This window comes from Eschrichtius robustus, chromosome 18, assembly GCF_028021215.1.
Source record: "Eschrichtius robustus isolate mEscRob2 chromosome 18, mEscRob2.pri, whole genome shotgun sequence".
In the NCBI taxonomy this organism is placed as follows: domain Eukaryota; kingdom Metazoa; phylum Chordata; class Mammalia; order Artiodactyla; family Eschrichtiidae; genus Eschrichtius; species Eschrichtius robustus.
In genome coordinates, this window is record NC_090841.1 from 952,459 (window position 1) to 978,827 (window position 26,369).

A 26,369-nucleotide genomic window follows, 5' to 3' on the forward strand; every position below is an offset into this window, starting at 1 on the left:
TGCTTTTAATTTTTTTTCCTTCCACAAGATGCTTTAACAATTATCTTTATATTTATATTTAATGTCTTTTGGATCAAGGATAATTTCCTAGGTTATATTCACAAATGGAACTAATAAGTAAAGAAGCATGACGAATTTTAACACCCTTCGTGTTATACTTAATTGGAAACTGACAAAACCTCAATTTTACAATTTATTTTAACTGGAAGCCCACTGACTGTCTCCTATTTGAATAGGACTTTGAAGCCTGCGAAGCTCCAGGCACTAAGCTATGATGCGACCAACATCAAACTGCCCTGCTCTTCGTTCCAGGCCAGCACTACGGCCTCCACACCCACCAAAGGCCTCAGTCCATCTGATGATCTTTATACTTTGTCAAACGACATAAGAAGGGAAAGAATGGATGGACGGGTAGGTGAGTGAGTAGGAGGGAGTAAGGGAAGGAAAGAAGAGAACAAATGAACAAGTACTAAGTGGGCCAGTTACAGCCGGAACCAGCCCATCTAAGCCCTGTCCGCCTTCACTGCCACAGCCTCTGAAGAAGTGACCCAAGAAAACCTAACTTATTTGTAGCATTGAAATGAAAACCAGAAAATTTCGTATACTCCAAATTACTTAATTTCTTTCAAATATATTTTCTTAAGCAGTTTTTTCAGTCTTCCAACTAAGGTAAACAAAAAGGCCGTGTCCAGACTCTCTGGCTGTCTCACGTGGTAGCCGCCTGAGTCAGACCAACCTCTGCAGACTAACTGCTACACTTTTATTTGCTTTGTGCTGCAAGGGCAGGATGTATTTCACATTTATTAGTAAAGTAAGTTCCTAGACACTATTTTTTTCCTCTCCTTCACACATGCTGCAAAATTACTCAATTTTAACACATTATTTACATTTCTCAAATCAAGAAACAATTCTTACAATTAATTTCAAAACAAACTCCACAGGCACAGGTAAAGATTAACAGATTTATCACTGGCCGTATCTGCTAGAATACAGCCAACCATAAAAGTTACCCATCAAATTATCACCTAATTGTTGAGATATCTTTATTGTTAGTACACACTTATCTGAATTCCAAATTGAATCTGATATACCTCTGCAATATTAAATAAGATTAATGAAAGACCATTCGGTGAAAAATTACCAGGTACGTAGAATACTTACCACGTCAAGCAACCAATATTTCACTTATTATGAGACAAGTAACCTATTAAAAATTCCAGTAAGTACTGCGTTCTATTTTGTGCGCTTCGCTTTCTTTTTAATAATCTGATCATATTCTAACTAATGTCTGCCTCCCTCCCAGATAACCTAAGTGCCACACCAGCAGAGCTTGTGTCTTTTGTTTTCCACTGTATCCCCAGTACCTAGAGTCCTCTTTTTCATTTTTTCATTTCCAACTAATTTTAAACTTACAGAAAAGTTGCAAAAATAGCAGAGTCCCTATATCTCCCTCATGCAGCATCCCCTAATATTAACATCTTCCATAAACATAGTACAATTATGAAAACCAGGAATTCACACTGGTACACTGCTACAGTTCAATTCTAGGTCTTACTCAGATCTCACCAGTTTCCCCACTATGTCCTTCTTCTGTTCCAGGACCCAATCCAGAATCTCACATTGCATTTAGTTATTATTTCTCTTTACTCTCCTCGAGTCTGTAACACTTCAGTGTTTCTTGCTCTTTCATGACCTTGACACTTCTAAAGAGAACTGATTATTTTGTACAGTGTCCTTCAATTTAGGTTTGTCTTAAGTTTTCTCACGACTAGCGTAAGGTTATGAACCTTTGGCAAGAAAACCACAGAAATGACAATGTATACTTCTGGGTGCATCATATCAAGGGGTTCCTGGTGTCCATGTCTTCTTATTAAGGGTGATATGAACCTAAACACTTGGTAATGGTGGTATCTGCTGGGCTTCTCCACTTTAAATTTACTATGTTTCCATTTGTACCTCATACAAATTTGAGACTCCACATATCCTGTATCCCAAGTTTTGTGCAACAACCTTAGCACCTACTGGGAAATCTTGAATGAAACAACTACAGGCGTGCCTCATTTTACTGCCCTTCCCAAATACTGCATATTGCTTTTGCACACTGAAGTTTTGTGCCAACCCTGTGTTGTCAGATGGTTAGCATTTTTTAACAAGAAAGTATTTTTAATTAAGATACACATATTGTTTTTTAAGACATCATGTTATTGCATACTTAAAACACTACAGTATAGTATAAAGGTAACTTTTATATGCACTGCGAAACAAAAAACCTCACTTTATTGCAATATATTGTGGTGGTCTGGAACCAAACCCACAGTATCTCCAAGGTGTGCCTGTATTACTGCAGTATTCACCCATTGGTAATTTTTCTCTCAGACTCCTTTCACATTTATTATTTGGAATTCTACTTCTAACAACTAAGGAAGAGCTGTCCATTCTCCCCATTTATTTACTTACTCATTAAATAACTTCCATCAGCACAAACTCATGGATATTTACTTTATTCAACAGGGTAAAATCTAATACTATCATTTTTTATTTTGTCGTTGAAATTGTTCCAACTTCGGCCCTTAGGAGCGCCTTCAGTCTGGCTCCTGTGTTCTCTCAACATGCCCTAGCCTTGTTCAAGTACTTCGCTTCTCTCTGACCCAAGATTTGTCAGGCTCATCTTGGACTTTTCAATCCTGGAATCAACCACTTCTCCAAAAAGCCCTGGTTCCCTTTATTGGAGAATGGTGCTCAGAAACAAAAATCTGGGCATTAGATGAGCTCATTGTTCCTGAGGCATCACTGCTTCTGGATGGACAGGGCTAGGAAATATGTATATGTATACGAACCAATGTATATATACACGTCTATATTTCTGTATCTGTCTAGATTAAATGCCACTCAGTTCATACTGATACTTAGATTCCCCATTAAACATCACAGGAGTCATTTTAATTTTAGCCTTTCTCCCTTCTTTCTTTCTCCAACAATGAAAAACCTGGTTCATATTGATCTGTACTAATATATTCACTTAAAAAAGTATATACATTATTTTCAATAAAGTCTTGATCAAAGAGAGAAAAAAAGTATATACATAAAGTAGTTTCAGAATTGCAAACCTATATCCCTACGAGAAATACATTTACTAACTAGATTACAGAATTTATATATTGTTCTTGCCACTAGCCTATAGTATTCAATCAAGATACGGTTTTCCAAAGTTATTTAGGTTCCTTATTTTCTTCCCCATCTCCTTCCAGTGTGACAATGCTATCCATCTATATATAATATAGTTAAGTTCATCTGTTACATTTTTATACCCTACTTTGGGTTCTCCCACATTGATTGTTTTTTCTTGGTTTGTTTTTGTTTTTCTTTTTGTTGACTGAAGTACAGTTGATTTACAATGTTAGTTTCAGGTGTACAGCAAAGTGATTGAGTTATACATATATATTCTTTTTCATATTCTTTTCCATTATGGCTTATTACAGGATATTGAATATAGCTCCCTGTGCTATACAGTAGGACCTTGTTGTTTATCCATTCCATACATAGTAGTTTGCACCCCACATTGTTTAGTTTCAATTACTTATTATTTTAGCACACTAGTATAGGGCACTAATTTTAAAAGCCTACTTGTCAAGGATAAATGTAAGAGAAGAAAGCCGGATTCAGGTAGGTTTATGTTAGGGGAAAGGAGGTTTCCTTTTCTTTGTACAAGTAGAAGACTTTAACACATTTACATGAAGTGGAAAGAAGCAACAAGAAAGAAACTGAAAAAGGTCCCTCGTGTAAGAAGTTCATGGCGGGAGTTATTTACACCAGTGGTTCTCAAACTTTAGGATGCACCAGAGTCACCTGGAGGATTTACCAAAGCACAGGTGAATCAGCTTATGATTCAGTAGTTCAGAGGGAAGGCTTGAGACTTTCTAACAATCTCCTAGGTTAGAATGCTGATGCTTCCTGCCAAGTACCATAAATTGAGAATAAGTAGGTTAGAGTAAAATCAGAGTAGTACCAAGACAGAAATACACAAACGTTGGTATAATCAGGTACAAAGCTGGAAAAAATACACCAAAATATACGGTCTAGTACCTATCACCTGACTTGTGAAGACACTTCAAACTCATTAACAGTTTTTCACTTTATTTCCCATGAGCACCTAACTTCCAGTCACAAGCACTTACTACTTTTATAGCACTTCCAAAACAAAATTTTAAGTTTGCTTTAATCTATCATAGCTTTGTTTATAACAATTCCTAATTATGACTTTTGAAACTTGTAAGAGTAATACTTATCTCATATTTTACAACTGAATATTGCAGGTACAAGAAAAGCTGTTAATTTTTGTTTCTACATCTTGGATCAACTACTCCCTTAAACTTCCTTACTTAACCTAAAAGATTTTAAGTTGCCCATCACAGTTCTCTATTATGTACTGAGATCTTTAATGCCCATACCCTTTTTACCATGGATTCCAGATATCTTTTTTAAACAAATTATCACAAGTACAAAAATGCTTAACGGCATTCAGAGTAGTATTATACACATGAAAAAATTAAAACTAAGATCAACGCAAATATATCCATCTCTGGAAAAATGGCCCGGTAAATCACGGTGCATTCTTACAATAAATTATACGAAATAATGCCTAAGCCCTTTATGTAAGTTCACACTGTCTGTAAAGTGTCCATAATCAGCTATAAAAAAATCACAGAATAACAAAGATTTATGTTATCTTCTGGAATAATTCCCTAAATGTGGTCAGAAATGGACACTTTTGGGTTTTTTCCCCTGTATTTTCCAAGTTATATAACTTGTTGATAACAGGCATTGGGAGTTTTATTCATAACATACACAATGAAACCTACATATATTCACGTATATGTTACAACGATGTTCTTTACCTCAGTTGTATTTGCTTCCGTTTTTGCAGCTCTTGGTTTCTGAGCTCTTCTAAGCGTCTGAGTTCCTCTTGACGCCTCATTAAATCTACAAGATATTGATTACAGATTAATATTTTTAGCTTCCCCTTCTGTATTTTTATATTCATAAGCATATAGATTCTCTATGACTGGCAATAGATGTAGCAACTTATACTCATGCACCTAGCTTCTCTTTTTGTCTATCACATCATTTTACAATGAAAGATTATAAGCTGTGTAATAAATTAGTATCACTTCTGGGCCCATTTCTTCATGTGTATGAAGAAAATAATAAATCCATCCTTATATTAAGAAATTAAAATGGGTAGTAACTGTTTTAACACAGGGCCTGGAACATATTAAAAATAGAATAGTAGCTACATTTTCATTTACATAGTTTTAAACAAATTAGAATTTTTTCCAGCAGCAAGCTCAAAGCCCAAAAAGATGCCTTGGGAACCATCAGCAGAGGGCATGTAAGAACCAGACCAAACAGTACAAATAATGAGATAGGACATGGCATAAAACTCAAAAACATCCCTCCCAACACAATCAGCAGGTTTCCTCCTGCATCAAGTCTGTGTCGTATGAAGGAGGGCAATGAGGAGACAGTTCCTGAAAGCGGAAAAGGGCTGAACACTGATATGAACAAGACCACTTTAAACAGGACAAGCATTCCCACTGTCACCAACCCGTGTCACATCATCAAGAACAGGGGTTCCACAGCAGAATAAGATAATGAAAGATACATTTGTTTTGCACATCTGAGAAGCAGTGGATAAACTTCCCAAGTATTAAAACTCTTTGTACTATCTTAGCAAATTACATGTGCACGCATGCATAAAATATATATATACACATATACAGATATATGAATACCCTGAATAACACACGTATTGGTTGTTTTTATTTTCTTTTTCTATAATCATGTTACCTGAAATTTCTAAAATGAACATAAATTATCTTAATTGAATGTTTCTTAATAAATTGCTATATTCAGAATTCATTTAACATAATACTTAACAGTTAAAGTTAACATTTCATGTGCCAATAACTCTAAACATCTTAACCAAGACAACATAGGCATCATAATTATAACAAGGCATTACCCTCCCTACAGATTGAATTACGTATTATGTCAAATAAAAAAGATCCAGACAGATTATAAATGTGCTCTAGCCATCCAGCCACTACATGGTTCAACTGGGATGTATAGCCAAATCTATCCTTATTCCAAAGCTCTTTCCAAAATGCCAGCATTGCAAACCTGGCTGTTCAGCCTCAACTGAGAAACTTAAAAATAAAAATTTTTTTTTAAGATTTTGGGACTCTGCTCAGGAAAGTCTGCTTTGGTATATGGGATAGGAACCAGGCGATTCTGATAACATGCCAGTTGAGAAAACATTTAGCTATCTTAAAACCCAAACATGACTACAATTAAGTTCAAACATTTTTACCATTAGCTGTCAACTTGACTGCTCATTAGAATTACTTAAGTACCTTTTAACCACAGACCAATTAAATCAAAATCTCTTGGGATGTGGACCAGATATGAGTTTTTTGTTTTTTTTTTTGAAGCTCCCTAGATGACTCCATTCTGCAAGCAACATTGAGACCCCATAACTATCATATTAATTTCTACAGCTGGCGAGACTTGGAAAGACCAAAAATATACAATCTACTTATATTCCTAAGGGGAAATGCTTCAATAAGCCAAAGCATGGGAAGTATCTTACTATCATTAATTACCCAAGAAAGTCAATACAGTGCATCCTGTAACAGTTTTATTATTGATTTTGTAGGTTAGCTGTTCTTAAATCAGGGACACATATAGTAATAAATGTAAAATTACATTTTCTTCCATGAAAAGGAATAAGAAAAGAACATGAATGTTTTCTGACAATTGGATCTGCTCCTTTTAAGCGGGGCCAGTTATGACAGGTGCTTTAACCTCTCAGATCGTGCTTTCTCACCAGTAACATGGGTATAATAATTAGCTCAAAGGACGTGACGATCAAATTATCAGATAAGCACATGATCCAACAGTAATGAGGAGCATGATCAACTTAAAACAAAACCACCATTTTACATCTTCCACATTATTTCCTTTAAACTGCTAATATCCAGAGTTCCTGAAATTTCACTAAAGCTTATATATGTGTATACTGCCATGATAATATTCTTCTGGAGGAAAATATTACCCAAAAAACATGTAACCTGAGGTGCTTTTTATCCTTTAACCCAGTAAATCACACTCATAGGAATTTTTCTTATTAATCCAGGGAATTCCCTGGCAGTCCAGTGGTTAGGACTTGGTGCTTTCACTGCAGGGGCCCAGGTTCAACCCTGTCGGGGAACTAAGATCCTGCAAGTCGCACGCGGCCAAAAAAAAAAAAATCCAAAGGCATCCACAGACATAAAATATCAGCTGCAGCACTACTCACTACTAGACCAAATAACATTTAAAACTGCGTACCTAACAAACATAAAAGACATAAAACTGTATCTATAATTTCAATATATCATAAATACAGGTATACAGCAAAAAGGGAATAGAGGGGAATATGGACAAATTTTAAGTCTGATTTGCTAGACTGTAGGAAAGTGTTCTCTCAATGTAATATCCTTCAAGTCATGAAGACTAACGTATGCTCTCTGATCTAACACAGCTCCTTCCTAGAAATATAAGAACTGAATCTATAGATTGAAAGGGCACATCTGGTCCCAAGAAAAGTATGATCATGTGCAATAAGATACATCTGGAATATAAGACTGGACAGATGGAAAGATGTAATAAAACAAGTATAGTAAAATATTAGTAACAAAATCTAAGTATTAAATACCTTAAAATTCTTTGAACTTTTTTTTTTTTTTTTTTGGCCACACCATGTGGCTTGTGGGATCTTAGTTCCCCAACCAGGGATCGAACATATGCCCTCTCTGGAATGGAAGCACAGAGTCCTAACAACTGGACCACCAGGGATTTCCCCTCTTTCAACTTTTTTATGTTTAAAATTCCTCATAAAATGTTTGGGCGGAAAACATATCCTGGATAAGTTACTGAACCTTAAAAGAATTCATATGGAAGCCTGTTAAAAGGATCAAGTCACAAGGAGGGAAAAAAATCCAGGCTTATCTCAGACTTTCCCACAGAAACATACTATCAAGTACTTAAGAAAGGGGAGAAAGACGCATGAATTTTACGCCATTCAAGAGAGGGTTTAAAGTACAAGATCATGAGGACTTCTCTGGTGGCGCAATGGTTAAGAATCCGCCTGCCAATGCAGGGGACACGGGTTTGAGCCCTGGTCCGGGAAGATCCCACATGCCGCGGAGCAACTAAGCCCGTGCGCCACAACTACTGAGCCTGCACTCTAGAGCTCACAAGCCACAACTATTGAAGCCCGCACGCCTAGAGCCCATGCTCGGCAACAAGGGAAGCCACCGCAGCGAGAAGCTTGTGCACCGCAACGAAGAGTAGCCCCCGCTCGCAGCAACTAGAGAAAGCCCGCGCACAGGAACGAAGACCCTACGCAGCCAAAAATAAATTAATTTTTTTAAGAAGTACAAGACCATGGATGTTTTAGAAGATGCAGGAACATTGTTTCTGTGAACCTTCTGAAAAGAAATCACAAGGATAAACATCAGAGAATCGAGTGAGGAACAGAAAAGTCATGACTCAACGTATTTAAAATAGGGCTGAGAGAATTATGTGAGAAACGTGAGAACTACGGTTAAGGAACATTAAAAGGAAAACAGGGTCTCAAAGACACATCTGCACTTCCACTGTCCGTTGCACTATTCACAATAGCCAAGGTAATGGAAACAAACTAATGTCTATCAACAAATGAATGGATAAAGATGTGGTGTGTACATACAGATACATAATGTACACACACACAAAATGCAGTATAGAGATATAGACACACATATTGGAATATTATTCAGCCATCAGAAAAGGAAATCCTGCCATTTTCAGCAACATGGATGGACCTTGAGGACATTATGCTCAGTGAAATAAGCCACACAGATAAAGAAATATACTGCACAGTAAGTTATATGTGGAATCTAAAAAAAGTCAAACTCATAGAAACAAGAGAGTGTAAATGTTGTTGTTGGGAGGTGGGAGAAATAGGAAGAGGTTGGTAAAGGGTTCAAACTTTCAGATATAAGATGAATAAAGCCTGAGGTCTAATGTATAACATGGTGGCTATACTTGATAACACGGTATTCTATAATTCAAAGTTGCTAAGAGAGTAGAGCTTAAATGTTCTCGAAAGAAAGAGAGAGAGAGAGAGAGAAGGAAGGAAGGAAGGAAAGAAAGAAGGAAGGAAGGAAGGAAGGAAAGGGGGGAGGGAGGGAAGGAGGAAGGAAGGAGATAAAAGATAAATAAAAAGTTTTTACACTTTAAAAAAGAAAAAACTAAACATTAAGTCCATGTCAAAAATCCAAACAAATCAGAAGCAAAATAAATAAAAGTTGAGAGGAAAAGGGAAAAGAGGAGCAAATATGCCAATTTCCTTTTTCTTTTTGCCTTTGGTCATCAAGAATCAAAAGATATCATTTAGGGCTCCCCTGGTGGCACAGTGGTTAAGAATCCGCCTGCCAATGCAGGGGACACGGGCTCGAGCCCTGGTCTGGGAAGATCCCACATGCCACGGAGCAACTAAGCCCGTGCGCCACAAATACTGAGCCTGTGCTCTAGAGCCCGCGAGCCACAACTACTGAAGCCCGGGTGCCTAGAGCCCGTGCTCTGCAACAAGAGAAGCCACTGCAATGAGAAGCCCGCGCACTGCAATGAAGAGTAGCCCTTGCTCGCCGCAACTGGAGAAAGCCCACGTGCAGCCACGAAGACCCAACACAGCCAAAAATAATAAATAAAATAAATAAATTGTTTTTAAAAAGATATTTAAAGAAACTATACTTCTATTATTTATCAGTACAAAAAGATACGTAAAATATAAAATCCAGTGATAGAGGAGGACAGAGTAATAGCAAAATGAATGGCAGTTAATATTATCTATTGAGAGTTATATAATTACAGTAACAAAGGTAATACAAAAACAACCATAACGAAAATTCAGGAACTACCTCCTATACTGATGATCAAAAACAGATAGTGAAGCAAAAAAATAACCTGTATTAAGTATAATGGGATTTGGATCTAGAAAGGACTACATAAACAGCAGTAAAATAGAAATGAAGCAATTGTTAAAAGGAACTGGTGTGTCCAGTAAGAATCAACATTCACAAAAATTTGCTAAGATATATACATATTCACTGCAGCATTGTTTTTACTAACAAGCTGGAAAGAGAACTAGACATCAATTAAAAGAGGATGAGCAAAACTAATTATAGCCATTTAACAGAGTATCGTTCAGCCATTTAAAAAATGAAGCAGATCTATATGTACACACTTATACAGAAAGTAAAATAGCAAGGAGCAAAAAAGATAAAAAGGATCTTCTTGGTTATAAATAAATACACACACACACATCTACTGACATATGCATGATTTTTTTTTTCATTAAAGGATACAGAAGAAACTTAAAATACAGAGGAAACAGTGACTCCTATAAGAAAGCAGAAGGCGGGGCCAGGGAAAAGGACAGTTTTCTGTGCTGTCTGAGCTTTCCATTTCCATGATAGGTCAACTAGAGAGCCCTGTGTCTCTGCAGAGCCAAAGAACTAAGATTACTTCAAGTTGCTCCCCAACCTGAATACACCCTTCGAAGCGCTGGATAAAACATGTAGAACAAAAGAGAAGATTGTAAATATTTTTTTTTAATTTTTAAACAAACTAACACTGAAACGAATTTATCACCTGCAGACTTTTGCTGAAATACAGGATGTACTTCAGGAGAAGTAAACCTAGAAGCAAGGACTAAGATACACTACGCAATGTGCTTTTCTAGTATTGTAAAACAAAAACTTAACATGGGTTATAAATAAGCACACAAAAAGCAATAAAATGAAAGCTCATAGGAAATAACTACAAAATTACTTGGCTTCGAAAGTCAAAACTCCCTTAGGGGTGAGGCAACGTTTTCTAAGAGCTCACAAGAGCTCTACGAGGCCTAAAGAAATGTTGTTCTTTGTCATCACTACATCCTCAGTACCTCACATGGTGTCTTCTACAACCAACATTCAATATGGGTTCAAGTAATGACTGTTATACTACTGCCTGTTAGTAGCAACAACAAATATCTTTCAGCACAAATGCTTACACATCTAATCAGTGTTATTTCCTAACTATGGCATGACCATAGATAGCGGGAAAATAAAGTGGCAAAGTGCATGGCAGGCTAAGAGCTGAGAACAATTCATACTGGACAGGAGTGCTAGAGCAACCATGAGGCCCGGGAAATTAAAATTTTTTAAATTTCCCAGTTGATTCTGGTGTGTAGCCGATTTTTTTTCTTGGCCATGAGGGGCGGCATGAGGGATCTTAGTTCCCCGACCAGGTATTGAACCCCGGCCCCCTGTAGTGGAAGAGCAGAGTCTTAACCACTCGACCACCAGGGAAGTCCCTGGCCAAATTTTTGAATCATAAAATCTAAGGCTGGATAAACTTGAAGCTCTCTCTTCCAGGTCTAAGCAGCCTATGATTCTAAAACTTTATCTTAGATAACAATTTTCAAATTTCTGCAAGAGACCTAGTATAAACATAACTAGTTTAAACATATTAGTATATGATATGAATGAGTTCAATTTTATTAGAAAAAGAGTGTTATACAGTTTATAGAAACGCTAGGTTTAGGGTCCAAATGAAACCAGAAATGTCTGACTAGTTTCTAGCGTTTGCTGAGTTTGTTTTAACTTATTTGGCATCAACGCAGTTATTCAGTGACTTGACTGTAATTGCTCAATTGCTCGATAAACATTTACTGAACAGTTAAAAAAAACACACACACACACAAAAAAAACTAACCTGGATTTTACCCAAAAGAAAATGAGAATCTACCAAAAAGATTTAGAGATGAATGATGATCAAATTTTCACCTTTTAAAGAAATACTGGCTCTAGTATAAAGAATACTTTAGGGACTTCCCTGGTGGCACAGTGGTTAAGAATCCGCCTGCCAATGCAACAACTACTGAGCCTGTGCTCTAGAGCCCGCGAGCCACAACTACTGAGCCCACGTGCCACAACTACTGAAGCCTGCGCGCCTAGAGCCCATGCTCCGCAACAAGAGAAGCCAACGCAATGAGAAGCCTGCGCACCACAATGAAGAGTAGCCCCCGCTCACCACAACTAGGGAAAGCCCATGTGCAGCAACGAAGACCCAATGCAGCCATAAATAAATAAATAAATAAATTTATTTTTAAAAAAAGAAGAAGCCTGCTGCAGAAATCGGGCAGCTGTCTACGGCGCCGTGATCTCTGGAGGCAGCCAAGAGAAGGTACATAGAACTTTACTGAAGTGCTAAGTTAAAAAAACAAGTGCAAAAACTTTAAGAGCAAAATAGAAAGCAATCAGATGCTTTATTTTAAGAAATACAAAATTTGGGGAATTCCCTGGGGGTCCAGTGGTTACGACTGCGTGCTTCCACTGCAGGGGGCACCGGCTGGATCCCTGGTCAGGGAACGAAGATCCCACAAGCTGCGCAGCATGGCCAAAATAAATGAATAAAAATTTTTTAAAAGAAGAAATACAAAATTTTACGGATAATGGAAAAGATGAGTGATAGGAAGAACCAGGAAAAGTTATTTGGAGAATTAACAGGAAAGAAGAAAGGGGAGAGATAAACAATATAGACAGGGATAAAAAGAAACCTAGAGGGCTTCCCTGGTGGCGCAGTGGTTGAGAATCTGCCTGCCAATGCAGGGGACACGGGTTCGAGCCCTGGTCTGGGAAGATCCCACATGCCGCGGAGCAACTAGGCCCGTGAGCCACAATTACTGAGCCTGCGCGTCTGGAGCCTGTGCTCGGCAACGAGAGGCCGCGATAGTGAGAGGCCCGCGCACCGCGATGAAGAGTGGCCCCCGCTTGCCACAACTAGAGAAAGCCCTCGCACAGAAACGAAGACCCAACACAGCCATACATACATACATACATAAATAAAAAGAATGTAAGCAGACAAGAATAGCATTAAAAAAATAAAAAAAAGAGAAAAAAAAGAAACCTAGAAACAGGAATGGGAAGAAGTAAGCTTCTGAGATATATTTAAGCAGCTTGTCATGTTAGGTATCTGACCAATGAATGCGAGTAAATGTTATGTTATGCATAACACCTGTTATGAGTGCTCTTAAAAATTCAGTTAGCTCTGCCTCAAGTGTTTAAAATGTTCTTGCCAAATACTCAGAATTTAGTATTCCTGAATTCCCATACCCATCAGCACACATGAATCTTTTTCATCTCTGCCAAGGAATATCCATCTGTAATCTTTTGACATGTAGTAAGAATCTTAAATAGCCAGCATTTGCCATAATTCTTCTTTCCACCAAACAAAATCTTGATATGTGACTTTATGCCACAACTACATACCAAGAATCACCCCACTGGGCTTCTCTTTGCCAGCAGAAGCATGTACTCGCTTCTGGCAAAAGTTAACAACCTTAATCACCTCCAACAATACTACTTATGTAGGTAACTTATTTTTAATAAGTTTTTTTTCCTAAGGAAGTTCTCTCAGAAAAGTGAAATGTTTCTTTCTAGCATTTTCAGTTTCAACTGTCTCTAAACCCCTAACTAGCGACTTAGTGATAGGTGTCAACGGGGACACCTACACGGAAACGCGTCTTACCTTGCCGCATGAGCATCAGCTGGTGCTCGTGCCGGGCCGCTTCCATTTCCGCCTCCAGTTTCTCTTTGGCTTCTCGGATGTTTCTATCAACCTGCTCACGCTGCTGCTTCTCCATTTCATCCAGAGCCTTCCATCGAGATGCATACTCAAATTCAAACGTCCCAGGCTGAGCAAAACGCGGTGGCTGTTCTCTTTCCCTAAATTTACAAGGAAAGACATACAGAAATGTTATGTTTCAAAGGTAAAATGACATGTACGAACAACAAACACTACCACTCACTGAGCTCTTACAAGTTCATGGCACTGTTGACAAGTACCCTCCGTGAAATATATCACAGCAACATTGTCAAACAGGTTTTAACAAGCCTAAGTTTGAGAAACTGCCCAAAGATGCCCAACTAATTAGTAAGTAAGGGCACCAGGATTCAAACCTAGGCAATCAGATGCTACAATCTGCACTCCCCTAATTATCACCTCCAATAAGGCCTTCCTGGTTTTCACTCAACAATTTTATATAAGGCAGCCTGCAACATACAACCCAAATGTCCCTTAAGTTAATTGGCTGAAGTCAGATTTTTCTCTCTAAAAGTACAACTTTTAGGGATAGTAATACAAGCAGATAGTTAACTGAGTGTTATGTACCAGGTTCATTGGCTAGGCCAAAAACTACAGGCCTAATTTACTACAGTTGGCTTAATACTTGTTTGCCTTGCTAGACTATAAACTCATTGAGTACATGAAATTTCTGTTAACCACTGTAACTAAGTTCCTAGCACATATCTAGCACATTGTACACATTTAGTATTTATTTCTTTGAATGAATGAATAAATGACCGAAAAAATTTAAGACCTGTGAATGTACCTGACAGTCAAAGAAATTCTTCAGTTATTCAAAAGTACTGATAAGAACACAATTCTCACTCATCAATAAAAGTACAGATGGCTTGCAATCACAAATTTTAACTTTTATTTTGGGGTGGGGAGGGGAAGATGGTGGATGGGACAAAGTTGGGAGATAAAGGGAGAGGTGGTCACAGAGGGGAAAATGTAGTAACAAGAAACAGCTGCGGGACTTCCCTGGTGGCGCAGTGGTGAAGAATCCTCCTGCCAATGCAGGGAACATGGGATCGAGCCCTGGTCCAGGAAGACCCCACGTGCCGTGGAGCAACTAAACCCGTGTACCACAGCTACTGAGCCTGCGCTCTAGAGCCTGCAAGCCACAGCTACTGAAGCCCACATGCCTAGAGCCCGTGCTCTGCAACAAGAGAAGCCACCACCATGGAAGCCTGCACACTGCAACGAAGAGCAGCCCCCGCTCGCCGCAACTAGAGAAAGCCCGTGTGCAGCAACAAAGAACCAACGCAGCCAAAGATAAGTAAATAAATTTATGTAAAAAATAATAATAGGCACCCATATTTGTCATTTAAATCAACTACAAGGAAAAACATCCATCTGCACTAAAATCAAAGAATGCTAATTAAAACATGCATAAAATGTCATTTTGAGCCTCAACTATCAAATCTTAAAATCATAACATCCATCTTCTGTCAGGATGAAGAAAAATACTTTTATACACACACCCATAAGTATAAACTGGTATAATATTTGGGGAGAACCATCTGGCAGTATTAATCACAGTTAAATATGCATACCCTTTGATCTAAGCCATCATACCTCACTTTCTTGGTTTTAAATGGTATTTCTCATTACTTAATATGTTTTATAATCTTTGGTTCATTAATTATTGTATAGCCCCGCCACTAGAAACGTAAGCATTGTGAGGGCAAAAGCAGTTCTAAGTTACACTGGCAGCACCAAGAACAGTGCCTAGCACAAAGGCATTGCAATATTTGTTGAACTCATGCATGCAAATATTACAGGTTTTTTGTTTTTTCTTTTTGGCCGCTCCATGCAGCATGTGGGATCTTAGTTCCCCAACCAGAGATGATCAAACCCACACCTCCTGCTTTGGAAGCACGGAGTCTTAACCACTAGACCGCCAGGGAAGTCCATTACAGTTTTATTTACTATAATAAACGAGTGACTGGTTAAGAACAATACAACATATTCATACAGGCAACTTATGCAAAAATATCTGAATCACACTGAGTGAAAAGTAATTGGAAAAGAATAACATATAACATTTTGAAAACAGGCTATTTTCCTTTTTCATCTTTAAGAAAATTCTTACTCTTTGCCAAGTTATTTAACTAGAACCTTCTCCACTCCACCCCTGCCGAAAAGTCTCCTAACTCATGGCACTTCCCTGGTGGTCCAATGGTTAAGACTCCACCTTGCAGTGCAGGGGACGCCGGTTCGATCCGTGGTCAGGGAACTAGGCTTCCACATGCCGCGGGGCAAGAAGCCCACGTGCCACAACTAGAGAGCCTGCGTGCCGCAACTAGAGAGCCCACACACTCTGGAGCCCACGGGCTCTGGAACCCGGGCACCACAACTATAAAGAAGCCTGCGCACCGCAACGAAAGACCCCACGTGCCGCTACTAAGACCCAAGCAGCCATAAATAAATAAATAAATAAATAAATAAATAAATAAATAAATAAATAAATAAATAAATAAATAAATAAATAAATAAATAAATAAATAAATAAATAAATAAATAAATAAATAAATAAATAAATAAATAAATAAATAAATAAATAAATAAATAAATAAATAAATAAATAAATAAATAAATAAATAAATAAATAAATAAATAAATAAATAAATAAATAAATAAATAAATAAATAAATAAATAAATAAATAAATAAATCAATCAATCAATCAATCAATCAATCAATCAAAAAGTCTCCTAACTCTTAATTCATAATACACCTGAAGCATACTAAATACAGAAATTTTCATATCTAAAATTCCTTGTTGGGGCTTCCCTGGTGGTGCAATGGATAAGACTCCGTGCTCCCAATGCAGGGAACCCGGGCACCACAACTATAAAGAAGCCTGCGCACCGCAACGAAAGACCCCACGTGCCGCTACTAAGACCCAAGCAGCCATAAATAAATAAATAAATAAATAAATAAATAAATAAATAAATAAATAAATAAATAAATAAATAAATAAATAAATAAATAAATAAATAAATAAATAAATAAATAAATAAATAAATAAATAAATAAATAAATAAATAAATAAATAAATAAATAAATAAATAAATAAATAAATAAATAAATAAATAAATAAATAAATAAATAAATAAATAAATAAATAAATAAATAAATAAATAAATAAATAAATAAATAAATAAATAAATAAATAAATAAATAAATAAATAAATAAATAAATAAATAAATAAATAAATAAATAAATAAATAAATAAATAAATAAATAAATAAATAAATAAATAAATAAATAAATAAATAAATAAATAAATAAATAAATAAATAAATAAATAAATAAATAAATAAATAAATAAATAAATAAATAAATAAATAAATAAATAAATAAATAAATAAATAAATAAATAAATAAATAAATAAATAAATAAATAAATAAATAAATAAATAAATAAATAAATAAATAAATAAATAAATAAATAAATAAATAAATAAATAAATAAATAAATAAATAAATAAATAAATAAATAAATAAATAAATAAATAAATAAATAAATAAATAAATAAATAAATAAATAAATAAATAAATAAATCAAAAAGTCTCCTAACTCTTAATTCATAATACACCTGAAGCATACTAAATACAGAAATTTTCATATCTAAAATTCCTTGTTGGGGCTTCCCTGGTGGTGCAATGGATAAGACTCCGTGCTCCCAATGCAGGGGGCCCGGGTTCAATCCCTGGTCAGGGAACTAGATCCCACATGCATGCCACAACTAAGAGTTCACATGCCACAACTAAGGAGCCCACGTGACGTAACTAAGGAGCTAGCAAGCCACAACTAAGGAGCCCGCCTGCCACAACTAAAGATCCCACATGCTGCAACTAAGGAGCTGCCGACCCACAACTAAAAGAGCCCATGAGCCGCAACTAAGGAGCCCACCTGCCACAACTAAGAGCCGGTGCAACCAAATAAATAATAAATATAAAAAAAAAAAATTCATTGTTTCTCTGGCATAAATACTACTGACAGTATCCTCTTACCTACCCCATCCATGCCCCAGTTGTAAAAGTTGAGACTTCAAAGTCAAGTTAACATTTTACCAATATACACAAGAAAACTAGCATTCCATGTAGACCAGCCCACTCTATTAACCAGACTGTATGACTAAACAGCACACCTTACAATCCAACAATACTCAATTACAAATGTGAAGTAATAAATACCCTTGAGAGCACATATCTAAATTATCTTTATTAGTAAAATCTTACTTATGATACTGCTGAGTTTTCTGCATTAGCTTCTCTGGCAAGCCATCTTCATCATCAAACTGCTCCATGGGCTCCACAATGACCGGACGAGGGGTCCTGGACAGGCAAAAAGCATTAATAAGAATTAACACAGTATCAAGACTTAACGTCCTCCTAGAAATCTTTTATACTAACTCCAAGATACATACTTGGAAAATTTCTTTCCTGAGAAAAATGTCTCAAATCGGTCAACAACATTGGCTGCACAGACACAGGTGAATGTCCAAGTCAAAGATGAGTGCTTATTTTTAGAGCATGGAGTCTAATCAAGGTGACAGAAAAATACATCAACCATGAAGATGCGTGAGCACCGCAGTTAACTTTTACACAGCACGATGCAGAAGAGCGAGTACCTGACTCTCATCCTGTGTGTGTCATCCTCATCCCCCCCATCCCATCGCCTCAAATTCCCACCACCGCCCACCTGCCAGCCTCCCTCTGTGTCCAACCGGTCTTGTAAGGAAAAGTCTTTCTAAAACCTAAAATGAGACCTAAAAGATTATCAGCCAAGAAAAAGGGAAAGAGGGGGGGCCAGAAGCAACACATTCAAGGAGGAAATGGGGTGGGGGGACAAGAAGAGTAGATGATGACAGATCTGACCTGGAAACCCTCCTTTACTGTTTTCTAAAGGAAGGGAAAGCTCACTGAGAAAAGACAAGAAAGAGAAGTAACTGGAGTACATGATATACTGATATTAAAATTTTCCTTGCTATCAGTCTCTCACCATGCAAACAGACTAAAATCTATTTATACTGTCTTCTGAACAGAGATGCTTCAGAGAGAAAAAAGTCACGGTTAATTTCTGAGGTGTTAACAGAGGAGCTAGAGAGGTGAAGGGGCCTTCGGGGTTCAGAATGCTTCCCTTTACAAATAAAGGTCCAGAGATTAAGAGACTAAATCCTCCACTGTAGGGAAAGGAAAGATATAAAACAGTTATTTATAAAGTTATTCCTGGGCTAATGAAGACACTTTAGAGAGAAAATGAATTAGAAGCAGATGTGGAATACCTTGGGGTGATGAAGACAACGAGATTAGAAACCTCAGATAAAATGCGTGGGAACCCGAAAGAAAAGGGACTCACCGGCCTCATTCTCCAGGGTGAGACCTCGTGTCCAACATGTAAAAACAGAAACATAATAAAGAATAAGTAAACACAGCCTCCAAGAGTACACACAACCCAGTGAGGTGTGAGAAAGCAGTCAAGAATTCCTGAGCCCACCCAGCCCACAGGAGGACCTAGTACTCTAAGAGGACCCAAAAGGGCCCAGGGACAAAATGAAGAAGATGCACTACATGGACCACTTAACCAGTGGAAGCCGTGGCAGGGCCACAAACATTCCAAGAGTAATAGAGCCAAGTAAGAACTACACCTGAACCGAGGCCAGCAACGACAGAAACCTGCACCCTCCACTTCAACACCACAAGGCCACCACCACCCTAGAGAAAACTCAGAAGAGACCTCAAGAGGAAAATGTGCTGGGGCTTCCCCAGTGGCACAGTGGTTAAGAATCCACCTACCAATGCAGGGGACATAGGTTCGAGCCCCGGTCTGGGAAGATCCCACGTGCCACGGAGCAACTAGGCCCTTGCACCCCAACTACTGAGCCTGTGAGCCACAACTACTGAGCCCGCGTGCCACAACTACTGAGTCCACGTGCCACAACTACTGAAGTCCACACGCCTAGAACCTGTGCTCCACAACAAAAGAAGCCACCACAATGAGAAGCCTGCGCACAACGAACAGTAGCCCCCACTCGTCGCAACTAGAGAAAGCCCGCAGGCAGCAACGAAGACCCAACGCAGCCAAAAATAAATAAATAAAATTCAAAAAAATAATAATAATGCCAATGTCATAACACTGAGATTTTTGTCATTTGGGGAGCTAAAACAGATAAAAGGAAATAATAGACGTAAATAAATTCAACGTGTGATTTTTGATTGCAAAAAATAAGTTATAAAACACATTACTAGGCAATGGGAAAACATAATATTCAAGTAAAATTAAATTTTAATATTCAATATTAAATAACAATATTGGATAAACATTGTTTCCTCAGTGTGACAATTATATTGTGGCTTTATTCATAGAAGATACATGCCAAGTACTGTAATCAGGGGTCAAGTATGTTATCCATTGCTGACTCTTAAATGAATTAGCAAAGAAAAAAACAAATTTGTACATATAGTGAAAAAACTATGACAAAATGCTAACAATCAGTGAATGCAGATAACATTTATATTAACATTAAAGGATTGTTTCAAAGGGAAACTATCTTTCTCTAAACTGAAATTAAAACAAGACACTTTTGGGGCTTCCCTGGTGGCACAGCGGTTGAGAATCTGCCTGCCAATGCAGGGGACACGGGTTCAAGCCCTGGTCTGGGAGGATCCCACATGCCACGGAGCAACTGGGCCCGTGAGCCACAACTACTGAGCCTGCGCGTCTAGAGCCTGTGCTCCGCAACAAGAGGCTGCGATGGTGAGAGGCACACGCACCGCGATGAAGCGTGGCCCCCACTTGCCACAACTAGAGAAAGCCCTCGCACAGAAACGAAGACCCAACACAGCCATAAATAAATAAATAAATAAAATTAAAAAAAAAAAGTTAAGGATGTACCTCACATATCTTATTAAAAAAAAAAAAAAAAACAAGACACTTTTTCCTCCTTCTAAGGAAGCAACTCCAACATCATCTTTAGGATATCAGTTGGAAAACAGTAAGAACAGACCACTATATCTTCATTTAAGTTAACCTGCAATGATCTTTAAAAAAACAAACAAACAAACAAAAAAAAAGGGAAAGGGAAAAAAATTTGAAAAGTGAGCACCTATCATTATGCCTCCTCAATTCCTGTGAGCTCCAGGCATGAGTACGTCTGCTGCTCTAGGTGTGATTCTAATGTTTAAAGATGTGGACATACCTTTATTATCATAGGTGAAGCTTTTTAATTTCCCCTTTTTTCTATTTTTCTGCCTCTTTTGTAATTTCAAAACAGCACAGATATATAATTTACACATACTTTTGCATACTGTGTGGTAATCATTATATATACTGTGTACAAGGTCATTTACCTAAAGCCATGTGTAGTATACAACATTTTATGACAATTTAAAGGTATTTTCAAGAAAAATTTTGATTACACAAGATGTCTACATTTAGAAACTAAATCCCTATGATACCACTCCTATAAATCACTTGTATTACCTCAGATATCTGAGATACAGTCAGTCCATCAGTAAATATTTGATTACCTAACAGGTACCAAGACTGCAGTTGGGGCTAGGGATACAATGATAAACAATCCCTGAAAGTCTTCTCAGAGACCCACCGCCTCCAAAAAAATGAGTAAACAAAAGAACCATTTTAAGACCTAAGAAGAAAAAACGATGCTGTCAGAAAGAATAACAGAGGGGCCACTTTAGATAACGCAGTCCAGAAAATCCTCTCCATAAAGCGACACTTCAGCTGAGACCAACTATTAGAACAGCAGGGAGAAGAGCATCCTAAGCTCCATGAGAATGTTTAACAACAAAGGACCTGAGCAAGGAGAGTCTACAGAAAGAAGAAACCACTGCACCTGCAGCACAGTATAAGAAGCAAGGGAGGGCTTCCCTGGTGGCACAGTGGTTGAGAATCTGCCTGCCAATGCAGGGGACACGGGTTTGAGCCCTGGTCTGGGAAGATCCCACATGCCGCGGAGCAACTAGGCCCGTGAGCCACAATTACTGAGCCTGCGCGTCTGGAGCCTGTGCTCCGCAACAAGAGAGGCCGCGATAATGAGAGGCCCGTGCACCGCAATGAAGAGTGGCCCCCACTTGCCGCAACTAGGGAAAGCCCTCGCACAGAAACGAAGACCCAACACAGCCATAAATAAATAAATAAATAAAATTTTTTAAAAAAAAGCAAGGGAGAGACTTCCCTGGCGGCACAGTGGTTACGAATCCGCCTGCCGACGCAGGGAACGTGGGTTTGATCCATGGTCCTGAAAATAAGATCCCACATGCCGCAGAGCAACTAGGCCTGTGTGCCACAACTACTGAGCCCACGCGCCTAGAGCCTCTGCTCTGCAAGAAGAGAAGCCACAGCAAAGAGAAGCCCGCACACCACAATGAAGAGTAGCCCCCGCTCCCCGCAACTAAAGAAAGCCCATGCACCGCAACGAAAACCCAATGCAGCCATAAATAAATAAATTTACTTAAAAAAAAAAAAAAAGAAGAAGCAAGGGATTTGGCATCAGACTAAACTCCACCATTTATTTGCTGTGCAATCTTAAGCAAATTACTTAACATCTCTGGGCCAATTTTCTCACCTGAAAAATGGAACAAATAATAACCAGTGTTGTTCTGGAAATCCATGAAATAAGACACATAAAATGTCCAACACCTTGCCCATTCCCTCAAAATTGTTTATAAATTATTCTAAAAGCTACCTGTAAGAAACAGTTAAATATTTACCAATGCCTGGCTATGACTTTAAAAAACAGCAATTAATCAAAGCCTGCAGTGGAAAAAACATACTAACCACACACCTTGCCTACTGCTTTAGTCCTTGCCTTCCTTCACTCTTTAAGTAACTATTACAAGCTTACTATGTGGCCAAGAAATATTAGAATACAAATGTTAGGATTATAGTGTTAAGCCAGACAAAGTCCCTGCCCTAGTGGAGCTTATATTCTACCGCAGAGAAAGACATGCAAGTTAACACTAAGTGCTATGAAGAAAAATAAATTGGAGAGTAAAGCATCAGGCTATTTTAAGATAAAACTGTCAGCTTCCCTGAGAAGATAACATCTTAGCGAAATGTGAATAAAATGCAAGAGCAAGGCCTGTGATGATCCGGAGAGAGGGCATCTCTAAGGAAAGGGAACAAGACCCAAGTCTCTGAGAGAACAAGTTGGCAGAGCTGTAATTCATGCTACATCTGCTATAAAACAGTTTTAGCACAAATGCTTAACTGTCAAAAACAAACTGAAAAATGCTTTACAAATCACCAAACGAAGCTCCTTGGGGCCAGGAAACAATTTTTTTTACATTGTCTTTGTATCCAATTCCCCAAATCCTAAAATATTTGAATGATCCCAATCAACAGCACAAGTGCCAGAGGTGGGCACAGTATCAGATAAAAGAAATCAATTCAGTAATCAACTAAGGAACTTTTACACCAAATTCAGTCTGAAGACTAAGTAAGAATGCATATCCAGAGCTTTCTTGTGGGCAAACTGAAAGGAAAGACATGTTAATATGGCAACAGGTTTAATGACCATCATAATTACTTTAAAATATTTTTAAGTAAATGGAGAGATACATCACATTCGTGGATTGGTAAAGGTTGATAGAAGATGTTAATGTTCCCCAGAATGATCTGTAAACTCAAAGCAATTCCAATCAAAAGCCCAGCAGATTATAAACAGAAACTAACACACCATTGTAAAGCAATTATACTCCAATAAAGATGTTTAAAAAAAAAAAGGCCCAGCAGAATTTTTTTTAATTGACAAGCTGATTTTAAAACCAGTAAGGATATACAAAGAAATGATAATAACCAGAACAATTTTGCAAAAAGAATGAAGTTGGATGATACTATCTGACTTCAAAGCTTAGAATAAGGTAATTAAGAAAGTACAGTACTGGTGTAATAGACATACTGATCAATTAAACAGAAAAGAGTACAGATTTTTTTTCCAGTTTTTTGATAAAGGTAAAAGGTAACAAAGGGGAAATCATAATCTTTTCAATTAATAGTGCCAGAACACCCAGATATCTATGATAAATAAATAAACTGTTACCTCCCATCATACTCAATACGACTCACAGGTTTAAATAAAAAGCATAAAATTTCTCCAGAAAACATGAGAAAGCTTTGCTACCTGAGGAAAGGCAAAGATATCATACAAGGATTCAAAAAGAACAAAGCATGAAAGAAAATAAATTAATAAACTGGACTTCACAAAATATAAAAACTTCTGCCTTTGAAAAACACTATTTAAAAAATTAAAAAGCAAACCACAGACTGGGAGAAATAGTCTTAATACAGACCTGTACCCAGATTTGTTAATAATGTAAGACAAACAAGTCAATTAAAAAACAGGCAAAAAATGTCAACAGACATTTCACAAAACACACAAAAATAGCCAAAAAGCACATGAAAAGATGCTCATCATTGGTCATTAGGAAAATAAAACTTAAACCACAATGAGACACCACTACACTCACTAGAATATCTAAAAGGCTGAAAATACGAAGTGCTGGTGAGGACATGATCAACTAGAACTCTCTCATTCATTGCTGGTGGGAATGTAAAATGGTACAAACATTTTGGAAAATACTTTGGCAGTTTCCTATAAAGCTGAACATATGGTCATTTACTCCTAAGTATTACCCAAGCCACATGAAAGCATAATGTTCACAAGAAGCTTTGTACACAAATGTTCATTAACAGCTTTATTCACAATGGCCAGTAGTTGGAAGCAACTTGAACATCCACCCACAGGTCACCGGACAAAGTTGTAACTCAGCCATAAAAAGGAACAAAATACTGATACAGTGATATGGATGAAATCTCATAAACATGCTAAGCAAAAGAAATCAGACATGAAAGAATACACACTATTTAATTTCATTTCTATGAAATACAAGAAAAGACAAAACTAATTTATAATAACAAAAAGATCAAGAGCGGTCTAGGCAGGGATAAGATGCTCTAGGCAGGGATAAGAGGTGGGGAGTCACTGCAAAAGGACACAAAGGAACTTTTGTTGGATGCTGGAAATGTTCTATATCTTGACTGTGGTAGTAGGTTACATGACTACATACATACATTTTTAAAAACTCACTGAGCTCTACATGCAAAACTGGGTGCATTTTAACATATGTAAATTATACTTCAAAGTTGATTAAAATGTCATTCATTCATTAAACGTAACATATTGCTTTGCACACAATAGACGTTCAGTAAGTTGAACAAAAATTGTAATACAAAACATTCCTGAGATTCATGTAGAATGGATCAGTACACTGAAGTCTGAATAAAGTATGACTCCTGACGGTACATAAATATACCCTATTTGTATTCACTGAGTATTTACTCAACACCTACTTACCACATGCCAAGGCAACATACAGAATGCACTACAAATAAAGAAGTGAGACCAGAGAGAAGCCCATGTGTAACTGTATAGAAGAATGACAAGACGTTTAAACTCACGTTGTTAGCAAGAATGCCCCATCACCACATCTCTCCAGAGCCTTTCGTGCAGGAGGTTTTGCTGCGAATTCCACAAAGCCTTTTCCCGTAGCTCTACCACGGTCATCCACGACAACCACAGCTTTCTCTACTGGACCAAACTGGGAAAACGCTTGCTCTAGAAGCTCATTGGAGACAACCGGAGAGAGGTTCTTGACAGTTAAGGCTGCTCCATGTGTAGCAAAACGAATTCGGAGAGGTCTACTCTTCAAAATGGTGCCATCCAGCTCTGCTTTTGCAATTTCAGCCAGTGTTCTGGACTCCTTTTTAGGAAGAAAAAAATCACCTTTTAAAAATTACAGTAACAAAAAATTTTAAATAGTGGTTTGTTTCTAGGGAGGAGAGCTGGGCAGCTTTAGAAAATGACTGATAAGGTCATTTTGTTTTTGTGTCTTTCAATGATGGTATCACATGCATTTTATTAATATTTTAAAGATAATTAATTTTCAACATTTTAAGTAGAAAGTTCCAACCTCAATGTCGTGTAAAAAGTCATCACTTAAAGATGATCTACTCATAAACAAATTACCAGCTATTAAATATTCAAAGTAGTATCTTTTATAAATCTCCTACATGTATTAAAAGAAACACATAATTACTTTTTGAGACCGATTACCAGTTACTAGAAACTATTACTGAAAATATATTAATTCTCTATACACTCCATGGTTCTGATATTTGTATCTTAATAAAGCATACCACACCTCTCCAATGCCAGACAAATCCCTTTCCATTTTTATTTCCATTTCTCTTGTATATTATCTGTAAAAAACTACTATCAGGTGTTATTAATCACCTCTTCTGAAATACTTTCATGGGCCACACATTTCTCACCACTACAGTGCGAGAAGCAAACACATTCATGGGCTGTAAGAGTTCTCTCCCAAAAAAAGAGTTCTCTCCATTATACAGAAAAGTGCCCATACACTTATTATAAACTAGAAAATATGTTCATTCCTGAAACTACAAGTTAAGAGAACTTCCTTCTTGAAGAATTCAAAGGTGGTATAAAACATAGGCAGCTAAAACAACAAACTAGTAAACTTACTACAAGTATGTTCTTTTTGTGCTGTGAAAACTT

The 26,369-nt window shown here is 37.3% G+C and overlaps 1 protein-coding gene across 4 annotated transcripts in view; it reads right to left on the reverse strand.

The window, feature by feature from the left end:
• Positions 1-26,369, reverse strand: part of PSPC1 (paraspeckle component 1) — a 95,877-nt gene that overhangs the window by 64,079 nt on the left and 5,429 nt on the right. For all 4 annotated transcript variants that reach the window (XR_011071042.1, XR_011071040.1, XR_011071043.1 and 1 more), the window contains exons 2-5: positions 25,250-25,551; positions 18,007-18,102; positions 13,660-13,856; positions 4,896-4,980 (exon numbers count right to left, since the gene is read on the reverse strand). Coding sequence is in view for 1 of the 4 variants with exons in the window: in XM_068526785.1 (XP_068382886.1) it covers positions 4,896-4,980; positions 13,660-13,856; positions 18,007-18,102; positions 25,250-25,551 (680 nt within the window). In the remaining 3 variants the exon portion in view is untranslated. The remainder of the gene's footprint in view (positions 1-4,895; positions 4,981-13,659; positions 13,857-18,006; positions 18,103-25,249; positions 25,552-26,369) is intronic.